The sequence below is a fragment of the Brugia malayi genome (genome assembly GCF_000002995.4).
Source record: "Brugia malayi strain FR3 genome assembly, contig: Bm_v4_Chr4_scaffold_001, whole genome shotgun sequence".
Taxonomy (NCBI): Eukaryota; Metazoa; Nematoda; class Chromadorea; order Rhabditida; family Onchocercidae; genus Brugia; species Brugia malayi.
The window spans coordinates 9,715,280-9,729,738 of NW_025062478.1; the positions used below are offsets into that span (position 1 = coordinate 9,715,280).

At 19.6% G+C, this 14,459-nt stretch overlaps 2 protein-coding genes across 3 annotated transcripts; both read right to left on the bottom strand.

The window, feature by feature from the left end:
- Positions 1-1,375: 1,375 nt before the first annotated feature.
- Bm2845 (Uncharacterized protein) lies at positions 1,376-4,811 on the bottom strand (the record flags this gene model as incomplete). 2 transcript variants are annotated; one of them, XM_043082269.1, is made up of 8 exons in its annotated part: positions 1,376-1,525; positions 1,925-2,110; positions 2,504-2,681; positions 2,904-3,028; positions 3,338-3,439; positions 3,911-4,030; positions 4,160-4,294; positions 4,626-4,811. In XM_043082269.1, 8 exons carry the CDS (start codon positions 4,809-4,811, stop codon positions 1,376-1,378), a joined length of 1,182 nt encoding a protein of 393 aa, XP_042938203.1. The 2 variants fall into 2 exon arrangements, with proteins under 2 accessions (XP_042938203.1, XP_042938204.1); XM_043082270.1 differs by having other exon boundaries at positions 4,160-4,270; positions 4,626-4,721.
- A 3,772-nt stretch (positions 4,812-8,583) lies between these two features.
- Bm17791 (Uncharacterized protein) lies at positions 8,584-10,227 on the bottom strand (the record flags this gene model as incomplete). The annotated part of the gene is made up of 3 exons (XM_043082271.1): positions 8,584-8,655; positions 8,878-8,967; positions 10,117-10,227. 3 exons carry the CDS (start codon positions 10,225-10,227, stop codon positions 8,584-8,586), a joined length of 273 nt encoding a protein of 90 aa, XP_042938205.1.
- Between the last annotated feature and the right edge of the window lie 4,232 nt (positions 10,228-14,459).

The following is a 14,459-nucleotide window of genomic DNA, read 5'->3' on the forward strand; positions in this document are numbered from 1 at the left end:
AATTTAAGCAGGAAAAAAAGTACGAATCAACCGTTTAGAGGAATGAGAATGATGGGAAAATGATAGCTAAAATAATCCATAATGATGTTTTGTTTTCTTTTTTTTTTTTTATAACTGTGATTACTTTCTATTACTTAGGTATAATGTGACCTTTGACATTCTTTTTTTCTCTGATTACTATTTATTATCATAGACTATTTTATTGATTGCATATTGTCAAACAAATTTACTTATAGTAGTAAATCAATGCAAAAAAAAAAGAAAAAAAAATGTAAATTTCTAATTTTATTTACTATTTTGTTTACTGATTTGTTTACTTTTCATCACTTATTGATGATAAAAATTATTAGTTGAATTTTCATTTAAAAAATTTCAATTACGTAGTAAGCAACTACAATAATTACGGATTATATTAAAATATTTTATCTATTTTGTGTTAGATAAACAAAAATGAAATTGGGTTTTGCTTAATTATAATTAATTTTTAAATTGGATATAAAAGAAAATTTTTTGATCTTTAATAAATTTAAATTTATTTACTGTAATTTTTTTTAAAAGGAAGTATTAGCAAAAATTTTTTTAAGATGAATGAAATTGAGCTTTGCTTAATTATAATTAATTTTTAAATTGGATGTAAAACAATTTTTTTGATCTTTAATAAATTTAATTTTATTTACTGTAATTTTTTTTTTTTTTTTTGAAAAAGTTTTAGCAAAAATTTTTTAAAGATGTTTTCCATTCTTTGCTGAATAGCTAATTGACCTTCAATTATCTACTTTTCTTTTGCTAGAAGTATAACAAAAGATAAACTGTTTTCTTGACATGAAAGGAAAAAAACTATCTAAAGGTCATAGGATAATAATACATGTTGACCTCGGGTAAATTCAAAAAGATGATTGAATTGATGGACACTTTTTCATAAATGGCTAAAATCAAATTATGTCAACAAAGCAGATGTATTTTTTGAAAATATTCTGAGATCAAAAATCTCTCAGCAATTAATCTTCTTCTTCTTCAGTTGACCTATGACCCTTCATCTATTCAAATTAATCAAAACATATTTTACTAAATGAATGGAATGTGAAATAAAATGTTGAAAAGAAATATTAAAACTATGAATGATATATTGAATTTTATATTTGTACGTTTTAAACGTTGTTGCGTTATTGACGTACGTTAAGCGTAAGTAATAAAAATTTCCACTCAATTGATCAAATATTGCAAACAATGATAGAATTTATTGTAATAACTTTTAGAATAAAAAACATGAAACATTTAAATTTATGAAAGATTTAGAAATGCTAAATCATTAATTCAAAAAAATGACAATTTAAAAAAAAAAAAAAAAATAGAAATGATAAATTCATAAATTTAATTATTTTTTATTAATATCATTATTATTGATGGTTTCAGCGGTAGTTGATATAACTACACCGTATGGTAAACATGATGGTGGTGTTTCGGTACCAGAATATGGATGTTCCGGATCATGATCTAATGGTTCATTAGGTGAAATTCGATTTTTCTGTAAATATTATTTTCCGCAAATTTCATTTCTATACATTTATAAAATTGTCTAACAGAAATGATTTGTTTTAAAAGTAATAAAAATATTAAAATTGAGAAAAACAAGAATAATATTTTAAATAATAAAAGTATTAAAATTTCATTTCTTTTTTTCCCATTTTTGCCTTTTATATTCTTCATCAGATGAAATTTGATTTTTCTTTTTTTTTTTTTTTTTGTAATATTATTTTCGGCAAATTTAATTTTTATACATTTATAAATTTGTCTAACAGAAATGATTTGTTTTAAATGTAATAAAAGTATTAAAATTGAAGTTTTTTTTGTCTATTTGTTTGTTTTTTTTTTATTATTTATTTAAAAAAAATAATAATAATTATTTAATTAATTTAACTTATACCTTAGCAATATGTTTAAGTAAGAAATAAATATATCCATAATCTGGTATGCTAGCATATTGTAAATTATCAATGTATTGCATAATCATTCGATAATGCGGTAATGGACAACCATCTAGGAGTAAATTTATGCCATCTAATTCACGACTTTGCTCTTTCATTAGCATAATCATATCACGATCTTGATTCTAAAATTATTAAAAAATTTTCTATTAATCATTTTTTTAAAATAAAAATAAAAAAGATTTAATAAAGAAACAAAAGAAAGTTTTATTATTATTTGATTTAAAAAAAAAAAAAAAAAATAGAATTAATTGTATTGATTAAATATTATATAATATTCAGATTTATTTTATGTAAAATTAATATAATTTGTTTGAAGAATTATGATTAAATTAAATTAAGTTTATTTTACTTTTTTTTTTTTTTTTTGATTGCTATTCTTCTTTTTTTTTTTAATTTTTAAAATGTTTTATAGTTTAAAAATTATATTTGTGCATATTTAAAATGTTTTCTAAATTAAAAATTAAAATTTTTTTTAATTTACAGATTATATTTTTAATTTAAATTAAATTTCTTACTTTTAATTTACGCCATGGTAGAGTACCTACTGTCCATTCGACAATCATATAAAACCATGATTCGATGTCATCTTTTGGTGATTGTTCCTGCTTTCTGTGACTGCATAATGATGCATAACGTGGTGTACCACGAAATGGTGCAGATTTACGTGGAATACGACAATCTTTATCACGTGTACTGAAATTAAACAAAATTACTTTTTAAAAATTAAATAATTTTTAATTAACACTACTTTATGCAAAATTAATTTAAAAAAAAAAAAAAAAAAAAAACTAAATAACTTTAATTAATACTTCATTTATTTCCTTGAAATCCAACTTTTTTTTATTTTTTTGGTTTAAAAAAAGGGCTAAAAATTTTAATAAATTTTTTTTTTTTTGAAAAAAAAAGAAAACAAACGCAAATTGTCGAGCGAGACCAAAATCAAAGATATAAACAATATGAGAATCATTTGTTTCTGGACGACCAATGCCAAAATTTGATGGCTTAACATCACGATGAAGAAATCCAATGGAATGCATATCCTAAATAAATAAAATTAAATTTTAATAAAAAAAAAAAAAAAAAAAAAATTAAAATACTTTATTGAAATAAATAAATGAAAAAAAAAGGCTAAATTTGAAATGAAGATAAAATTTGAAATAATAAAACTTAGGATAATAAATCAATCAGTAAACATAGGTAATTTAAAAAACAAACCAAAAAACATTTCAAATAGTTATTTATTTTATATTAATGATATTTCATATATACTGTAAATAAACAAATAATTAGCCAAATTAAGTTAAGTTAAGCTAAATTAAGCCAAATTAAAATTAAATTATCATACTTACCTGTAATGCTTCTAAAGATTGTTGTGCAAATCGTAGTGCTGTTCCAAGTGAGAAATGATTTTTTTCGTGTGATATTCGTAATGTATGCAAACTTGGACCCAACTATAATTTATTTACTCATTCGCTTTTTTTTTCTTAATTTTTTTTTTTAAATTTAAATGATAACAAAGTATTATTACAAACAGCTAACAGTCTAATTAAAATTAAAATGCTTAAATGATTTATTTACTGATTCATTTTTTTTTTTTTTTTTTGCTAAGTGAAATGATAATAAAATATTGCTGTAAACAATTAATAGTCTAATATGAATGTTTATTAATAAAATTAAAATGTTTAAATGATTTGTTTACTGATTCGTTTTTTGTTTTTGTCTTTGTTTTCAAATTATTTTACTAAGTGAAATGATAATAAATTGTTAAATAAAATAAAAATAAAATATCACTGTAAACAGTTAATAATCTAATTAATTAAATAATGAATGCTAATTAATAAAATTAAAATGTTTAAATGATAACAATATTGCTTTTTTTAATTTTTAAAAAGTTATTAATTAAGATAAAATATAAATTTTACCATTGTAATAATAATGAAACGAAATTTTCCTTCTACTTTACCAAGTTCAAAAATTTTACAAAAATGTGAACTTTTCAATATTTCAGCACCACGTAAGACAAGACAATCCATTAAAAGAACCTCAAAAAAAGAAAGCAATTAAATTCAATTATTTTAAATAATTTACTTTACATTAAAAGTTAGCATTATTGATTTCTTTTTGTACTTTTTAAATATAAGTTATTACTTTTGTTAAAAGATTTTACTTACCTTACGTGAATGTCCGTATGATTCTAATTTAGCAGCGTACATTTTATTATCAATTGATGATTGTACTTGAAAGACAGCGCCAAAGCCACCTTTACCAAGAAGTTTGATCACCTGTTTATGCAGTATAAAATATGGCTATAAAAATTTGTTTCACAAAATAAAAATTAAGTAAAAGTAAAATTTTTACGAGTAAAAAGTTTTTTTTTTTTGAAAGTTAAAAAATTTTGAAACAATTCTTTTAACAGTTAAAAATATTTTAATTATGATTTTCTATGTTTACAAATAATAATTTTATTTATTTATATAACACAAATATTAGCTGATAATTTATGATATTCACTGATAGTAATTTAATATTATTATTTTATCTTTTAAATTATTTATTTCTAATTTGCAATTGCTAAACAATTATTTAATTTTCTAATTTCAATAAACTGTGATAAAAATAAATAAGTTAATGATTAACCTGATAATTAGCAATTTTTCCTTGAAAACTTGAACCTTCTTTTGGAAAATCTTTTAGTGATAATGGTTGTTTACGATCATGATAAGCTAGCAACATTGAATGATAACAAAAAATTCGTTTGATAAGGTTTGACCGTCCGCCCGCTTCAAATGACAATAATGAGAATAGTGAAATTAAGTAATTCATTTTTCTTTTTTTACTTTTATTTTCAACGCTTTCTCTTTTACATTTATATTTACGTATGCAATTGTTATCACGCAAACGTGTACTCGAATTTTACGCTTAACTTTTTATCAGTACAATATCATCTCAAAATTGATTATCATCGAAACTAATTAACTTATATATTTGTCTCTCGTTTCTTATCACTTGTTACTATAACCAAGTGATAACTTAGCTATCAGTTGATTTCGATTTAATTTTTCGATTTATTTCTTTTCCTAATTTCGATTTAATATTATTTTTCTAATATTATTTCCTTACTTACTCTCAATCATCTCTTTTTTATACTGATAATCTTTGTAACTTCTAGCATTTTCTTGAAATTATCAGTAGAGCTATGGAAGTCATCACTGTTTTCCTAATGATAAAAATGATTTAAGTAAACAAATAACTGAAATTAAATTTGAAATAGAGAAAAAAGTAAATAATTATTTAAATTTTGTATAAAAATGCAGAATTCAGAAATAACTAATATAATTATTTGAAAGCGATTACATTTGAAATTCCAAATTCTCCAATTTATGTTACTTAATTATTCAGTTAACTATTAATTATCCAATTCTAAAATTAATATCAAAAAGAAAATTTTCATTTTTTTCTTGCAAAATATAAAATCAATCTTTAAATCAAAATTTTTAAAACATTTTTTTTAAACAAAAAAAGGAAAAAAAATGATAAAAATAAAAAAAAAATAAAAAACTGAAATGAATCAAAATGCAATTTAAATTTTAACATTTCCATTTCAAATTTCAAGAAAAAAAATTAAAATTAGTTACGGCAAAAGAAAAAGCTCAAAAAAAAATTGATATTAAATGAGAAAACAAGTTTTGAAGTACCATTTTTTTAAATAAATAAAAATCAATTCATGATGAATTATTTTTTGTATAAATATTTTTTTAATAAAGTATACTTACCATCGTTTCCTCTTTTGAACAATTATTATTATTATCATTTTTTTTTTCCAGCTGATAAATATTAATTTTTGAATTTAAAATATTTAAATATATTTTTTAAAGTGAAAATAAAAGTGTTATCGTCAAACTTCGCCCTTTTTTTGATTTTTTTTGATATTTCAAATTTATAAATTTAACAAATGTTTTTGTAATATTTTTTTAATTTCTTTGTTTTGCTAAAAGTTATGATAAAATTAAAAAAAAGATAACTGCACTGATAACTATTAGTAATACTAAAGTTTTTTTTTTATTTTTTTTATAAAAATTATGGCACCAATTTTAATTAAAAATTAAGCATAGAATTCAAAAAAAAAAAAATTGATAAATTAAATGTTTGATTTTATCAAATGTCAATGAATTTTTTTTTAAATTATTGATTTTTAAATTATTGAACTAAAAAGTGCTATATATATATATATATGAAATTAAATGCATTGAATTAAAATTAATCATACATTATGTTTATGTTTTTTAAATATTAATTGAAGTGTTTTTAAATTTAATTAAACTAATTTTCTTAATATTTATTTTATGAAATTATTGAAATTTTATTTCAGACAAAGTTTGAAATTAAGTCCAAAAAAAAGTGCAAAAATTAATGAAATATTATTAAAAGCTTATTAAAAGCTTATGAATGATTCAAGAAACGAAACAAAAAACATTTCTGATTTCCGTTTAGCGAAAGAAAAAAGGAACATTAATACGGCTTCCGGAATTTATCGGATACTATTTCGAAGCACTAAACCGGTTATGATCATAGGATTAGCCTAACAACAACGATAATAATATGTTTAATTTTTTTGATAATTTATTTTTTTTTTTGAAATTGAAATAAATTTAAAAATTTATAAAATAAAACTATCAAAATTTATCAAATTAATTAGTAATATAAAATAAATGTAAGTGAAAAATTTTAATAATTTTGTATACCTCAGTACTTTTTTAATTTTTTTTAAAAAATTTTTTTTTCATTTAAAATTTTCTTCATTTCTCTTTAATGCTAATTAAAATATTAAAATTTGCAATTAGCAATTAAATTTTTAGCAAAAAAAACCAAATTTTTTTAAATAATTTTTTTTTTTAATCAATTTTTTTAATTCAATAAATTTTTATTTTACTTCATTTTCACATCTATTTTATAAATTTATACAAGTTTTTGACCTTGTAATGGAACAGATTAGCGATTTAAATATTTTATGCGCAAATGTAATCCTTTATAATAAATAATGTTAGATGACAATTAAAATGGAAAAAAAAAGTTTAACTATTTTAATTTTATAAAATGACAAAATTTTTCTCAACAAATATTTATTTCTTTATTTTCTTTTTCTTTTAAATTAATCTAATTTTTTGCATTTGCTTATTTAAATTAAAAAATTTTATCATTCATTTATAAAATATACTTATAAATAAAAAAATCAAAAAAAAATTTAAATTAAAAAAACTAATTAAAGAAAAAAAAAAACTTTCAGAAATACGATGTAAATCTAACGTTCACTGATAAATTGCTATCCCGCATAATCATACTTTAATTGATAACACAGTTATAGTCTTATCATTATTATCATAACCAGTAGTGATAAACAATATGGTTATCATTATAATATGTTCTGATAAGCAAATTATCATGTTATTTTATATCGTTATCACTATAATGCCAACAATTACTGTATAATATCTAATTTTTTATCAATAATATTTTATTTAACACAATTAATAAACAAGCAATATGTTTAGTTAATAGAATTTAAAATATTAATTCATAATTTAATTAAGGATTTAAATTTGCATAATTCATGATAAATTTATGCATTATACTTTTTTTATAAATTTTTGTTTACTACGTTAAAAAAAAAATTCTTCACGCATTCTTTACGCATATGATTATAAATTTCAAATTTAGTATATTATATAAAATATCAAATGCAAATTTAATAATTAACGCCTTATTTTAAATTAATTTTTTATTTAAAATTTAAAAACTCTTTCCTATATTTCACATTTTAGTTTACTCATTAACAAAACTTTCAACTTTCATGCCATTGCATGCATGCAAGTATTGCTGCATGAAACCAAATATAATTAATTAGTTATTAGTTCAAAGATACCGTAGTAATTAATTTTAGGATAATTTTTTTTTTTTGTTTATCAGTTTGTGATTAATACTTAGAAAGTTATTTTTACCTGAAATATCACGATAAGATCACATTTTTTATCATTAATTACGTAAAAAATAAAAAAACTAACTACATTGTAAAGCTGCTAGAAATTGAAACTTATTTCAACAATAATTATATGTCAACGTTAGCAAAATATAATCAGCGTGTTTCACGTAAGCAAGATGTCACGTGAATTACTGTCCTTTATATAAAATAAAATGCTACTTTCAATAGTTTATAATTTGTTGAAATTTCACAAAATAATTATATGACGTAAGTGAGATATTTAACATTTTATCCAAATTCACTATTTGTAAGTTTTGCAATTTTTGAAATTATTTTAATTGAACACAATTTGAAAAAATGTATTATGCAGAATACAATGATTTTACTTCGATCACAGATCAGAGATTTTATAAATATTTCTAGAAATTTCCTTTTCAAAATTTTCTAGAAATTTCATTTTCAACAAAAAAAAAAAAAAGTACCCATTTTTTACATCAATTTTGAATGTTCAATGATATACAAAGTATTAATGTCATATTTACAAATATGCAATTACCTACTTACTTACTTACTTAATTAATCAGTTAATCATAATATTTACATAAATAAAAAAACAGATCACAAATCAAAGCATTCATAACAATGCCTTCCTTTCCAACTCAAACATTCCATACATCGATCATATAATGGCTGAAAGAAGTAAAATTTATTTCTCAAATTAAAATTGTAAAAAAAAAAAAGAATTCATTAAATTTTTTTTAAAATAAAAAAACAAAAAATGAGAGTAATAAATAAAATATTCTAAAGAAAAAGATAGAAAATTAAAAAGTTCATTCTAATTCATTTTTTTTTTCTCGAAAATTTATAAATTAATCATATGAAAATTAAAATAAAAAAAAGAATTAAACAAACCCTTCCTTTTGCTAAATCACAAAACCAATGACATTCATGTATCCAATCTTTACAAATTGTACGAAAGCATCGTTTTATCATTAAATCAAGCTATAAAAAAAAAATATGAAAAAAAATTCAAATTCAAAGTTTTTTTTCGAACTTTTTGCAACCTTTATTGAAAAAAGGTCAAAGGTTAATTTGAGAGTTGAAAGTAAGCAAATTAATAAGTTAAATTAATAATATAATATTGCTTTTTTTGTACTACATAAAATTACATAAAAATATGCTTCATTTTTAATAAAATTATATAAATGAAACTTTTTTCAAAAAAAAAAAAAAAAAAAAAACGAAAGGCGAAATAGTAATAAAAAGTTAAATTAAGCATAACAAAATTTTCATTTGTTGCCATATATGCGCATTTGTCCGTGTAACATGTATAAATAGACGATATATTGATTAATGTCCTTCAAAAAATTCTTTATACTTCAAAATTTTCAAAAAAAAAAAAAAAAAAAAAATTTCAAAAAAAATGAAAATTAAATTGGATAATATAAAGGTGAAATAGCGATTTACAAATTATGATAACACACTGATAATTTTTGTCACTTTTTTCCTTTCTTATTTTTTTTAAAAAAATATAAAATGAAACGTCACGTGAAAACGAATTTAAATCTTTCACGGAGAGTTCCGTGAAAGATTTGAATTTGAACAAATTAAATAAACATTATTTGTTAAATAATGTATGCATTAATTCAAATTTAAATTTTATATGTTACAAAAATTATTTTTTGAAGGTTAAAAATTTAAATTATTTCATGCGATGATTATCATCTTAAATGTGCCAAAAAAAAAATTTTAATTAATTAATTTACAATATTTATTGTTTTTTTTTTTTTTGAAAAAAGATATTTCGTTATTTTTTCTTTTTATAAAGCATTCATTATCAGATGATAAATATTAGTTTATCTTAGATATAATAATATTTCTTTTTTAACATTTTTTTTAAAATATTTGTTATCAAATAATAGATATTAAATTATGTTCTTATCACAATAAAATTTCTCTTTTCTTATCAGTTGTAATATAATTTGGCATTTTTTTAAAAGTATTTGTTATCAAATGATAAAATATTAGTTTATGCTAATATCAGATATAATAACATTTGAGTAAAAAAAAGAAGAAAAATAAAAACAGCTTATCAACTAAAGAATAAATAATAATTACATATAAAAATGATAACACAGTGATAATACATACCTGATGATAAGATTTTTGTCGTGGCATTGAATATGAACTGATAACAGAATTAATTGCAATTAGTGCAATTAGAAAACTATACGATCGACCGTCTATAACGTTATTCATCATAACCGATGACACACACAGAGAGAGAATGATAATGATATTTACTGATAAAGTGATCTGATTAACCTTTCAACAATTTTCTTCTTACCACTTATCAGTAAATAATCTTTAGGAATGAATAGAATAGTGATAGAGAAAGAGACAAAGATGATAACTGCTGATAATAAATGAAATGATTGGTTTATTTTATTGGAATAGTTTACTCCGATTTAACCTCCTTTTTACACTTCAAATCATATCAACCTGAAATGAAAAGAGAAGAAGAAAATATGTAATTGAAATTATAACTTAAAATTAATATTATACTTTTATTAAAGTTAAATATAAAAAATGTTTAAATGAAAAATATTATAATATTTTAGTAATATATATATACATATTAATTGTAAAATTCATTTAAAATGTAATTCTAGGAACACAATAATACAGCAATTTTAATTAAGTATTAGTGCTAACATAACTTTAGTTAATTATTTTATTTATTTAAAATATAATACAATAGAAACTGAGAATTGAAAACATTAGTCAATCGAAATGATAAAATTTGATAATGAATGATAAATGATATACTTTTTAAAATTTGAGTAATATATTTCTGTTTCTGGACGATGATATTGTCATTTACATTTAAACTTGTTTGTTCATTATATATTTTGCATGAAAATTATTTAAGAAATGAAAAAAATAAAAAAAAAATTTATGAAAAATTTTGGATAAATTTTTTTAAAAAAAAATTCTTTTCATGCTTGATTTCATGCATTTTAATTGTAGAAAATGGAAATATATTTTATTTTTATTAAATATTTAAAAACTTTTTATCATTCACTGCTATTTCAATAACTCATAAATGATTTTAATTAAAAATTAATATGATAATAATAGTGATAATAACAATAACATCTAAAAATAGTAATAATAATAAACGATAAAGTAGTAATAACAAAAAATAATAACAACAAAGTAATGATAGTAATAGTAAATAACAATAGTAATAATAGAGCATTTGGCGCTATTTTACTCTACAATTGGCGCATTATGTTATTTAAAATAAAATTTTTTAAAAATGATTGAAAAGATGCAAAACTATATTTTCTATTATCTAATTTATAAATAAATAAAATAAAATAAATAATAGATAAAAAAACTAAATAAATAAACCAATTGCATAAATTATTTGACAGTCAAATTTATGTTGCCCAATGTCAAATGGAAATTATGACTAAACTATTAATATAAATTTTTTTAAAAAAAAAATTAAAAATTTTTTAATTTTATTTTGCAAATGAAAATTTAACAGAAATTATTTGGACAAAAAGAAAGAAAAAATTCATGCAGTTGATATTTGTTCTAATTTCACCCTAATTTTTGCTAATTTTTATATCATTTTACTTTTAAGTTTTGCTAATTTTATAGCATTTTATACTGTAACATTTTTTATAGCTAAAAAAATAAATGAAAATAATTTTTTTTTTCAAATGGAAAACAATAATATTTAAAAAAATAAATTTCTTATCGAATACAAAAGAATAATGTTTAAACAAATTTGTTTGTTGAAATTAACAAAAAATTTTCAAATGTAAGTTTGATAGTATTAAATTTATTTGAATTATAATAAAAAATAAATTCGAATTACGAATTATAATTTAAAATAAACTGGTGAGCAATATGTTTGAATTAGCTAATTAAAACTAATAATAGTTAAATAAAATATGCTTTTATTAGTTAATAATCAAAATGTCATCGTACATTCATAATGTAACGAAATGTTAAAATGTTTTTTTCTTTTTTTGTTACCACTTACTATTTCAGTCAATCATTAGTGAAATTTATTGTATGGAAAGGATTAACAATTTAATTTATTTCATTTTATTTTATAAAAGCAAAAAAAAAAAAAAAAAAAAAAACCAGTTTATAATTCTTTTCATTACGTAAATAATAAAAAGAAAAAGTAAAATTAAAAAAAAAAAAAGAAAAACTTCCAATTCATTCAATTTTTAACCAACAATAAGAATTCAAATGATATATAAATGAAAATTTTGACAAAAATCAATCAAACTTATCTGATAGCAATGAAATTAGCTTTAAATATTATTTTTAATTTTTATTTTTTACTAATAAATTTTAATTTCTACTAAATAATATCGGTGATTTCAAAAATTTGTCAAAACAATCAGTCAACATTTCATATCTAATTTACTTTTGATTTTTTTTTTTTTTTCATTTAACTAATTTTTTTCTTTGATTAAACAAATTTACATTTAGAAAAAAGGAAACAAAAATAAATAAATAAATAAACAAAATCAAAAAAAAAGAAAAGAAAATTATTTTTAGCAACAGTATTTGAGAGTAAAAATTGAAATCATTTTGAAAATGTGTAAAAGAAGAATGGATGAAATGTACATAACCTAAATATGGTTCAATAATTTCTATTCATCCATTCATCATTTATGCTAAATTTATTCCATCATTGCCTCATTTACGTAAAATATTCATTTAAACTTAGTTTTTATTAATTTTTAAAAAAAGCAAAAAAAAAAAAAAAAACAAAAAAAAAAGCGTCAACAGATGATTAAATTATTAATAAAAAATATTGCAGTAGTCACAGATAAAAAAAATAGTTTAATTTTATTAATAGTTTTTGCCATGAACTTTGACCTTGCTTTAGAATGTTAACAAAGAAAATAATATCAATGTAAAATTAGGAAAGTGAAAAGATTTTTTCATTTCTTTTTCTCCATTTACTTTTTAAAATTTCATATTTTTATTGCACTTTGAAGTAATATGCGATGTGATAACAGAATTTTGATATCAATATAGTAAAAATTTAAAATAAACAAAAAAGAAAAAATTGAAATTTATTTGTAAATAAATATTTAAATAAGTATTTAATTCTTTTTTAATTTACGAAGAATTATGAAAAAAAATTCTTTCACATATGTGAAATATTTTTGTTTATTATGCAGTTTTAATGCATCATTCACCATATCAAAATAACAAATAATAGAAAGGATAAAATTTTAAAAAAATTTAATTGAAAAAAAATTAAAATTTATAAAACTTTAAAAATTATTAGAAAGTAAAGAGAGTGAGGGTTCCTTCTTCAATTTCATCTCATTTCTGTCCTCGTTTACCTTTTCAAATCATCATCACATAGCTATTATAAATGATGTTAATGCCCTCTTATTACACCTTTACTTACCTGTCTAACGCCCATTTTTCATTTTAGCCAATTTTGATGAGAGAGCCAAGTTGAGTAAATGGTTCCAAGGTAAGATGAATTAATCGTTGAGGTACAATCGATTAAGTCTTAAGTGCACTTTAACTGAAATAAATATTCAATTAGCAATACTTTAAGTAATTTAAAATAATAGCAAAAAGAAAAAGTTTCTTATTTGAATAAAATGTAAGTACTTTTATAGTTATAAAAAATAAAAATTTAGCAGAAATATCAAAAAAAATATATAATACGATGATAAGTAGAAAAAAAAAATTGGATTAAATTTTAAAATTAAAAAATCTTTTTTTTGATTACTCAAAAATATTTTTATTTTAATGCTCAGTTAATTTTTCTTTTTTTTAACATTTGTTTCCTGCATTTATCTGCTTTATCAATCTTCTTTTGTTGTCGTTCTTTTAATTGCAAATTTTGAATTTGATTAATAAACAAAATTAAATATTATTAAGAATGATTAATACTTTTTGCTAACTGATCAACACTTTTTGAATGATCAATACTTTTTGCTAACTGATCAACACTTTTTGAATGATCAATACTTTTTGCTAACTGATCAACACTTTTTGAATGATCAATACTTTTGCTTCGAAATACCAAAATTTCTTCCATCGTTCTATTATTCTTTTTTCTTTAATATTTTTTTTTTTTAGGAAATCTAGAAAAAAAAGTATAAAATTTGAATAATCTTCGAGTAATACATCTGCTGAAATTTTCATAAATTGAGATTATTTAATGGAAAATAGAATAAGATAATTGCAAATTGTGCGTTGAAATGTATTTAAAACTATTTTTGTTAAAACTAAAATTGGTAATGCTATATAAGAATTGTTTGGAATTATTATTATTAATAATAAAAATGTTAAAGCTTTACAAGAATTGTTTAGAATTATTTCGAATTATTTAGAATTATTATTCTAGATTATTGAGAATTATTTCCGATTTATTTCGAATTATTTAGAATTATTTTAAATTAATTTTTGTTAACCGAATTTATGATTTA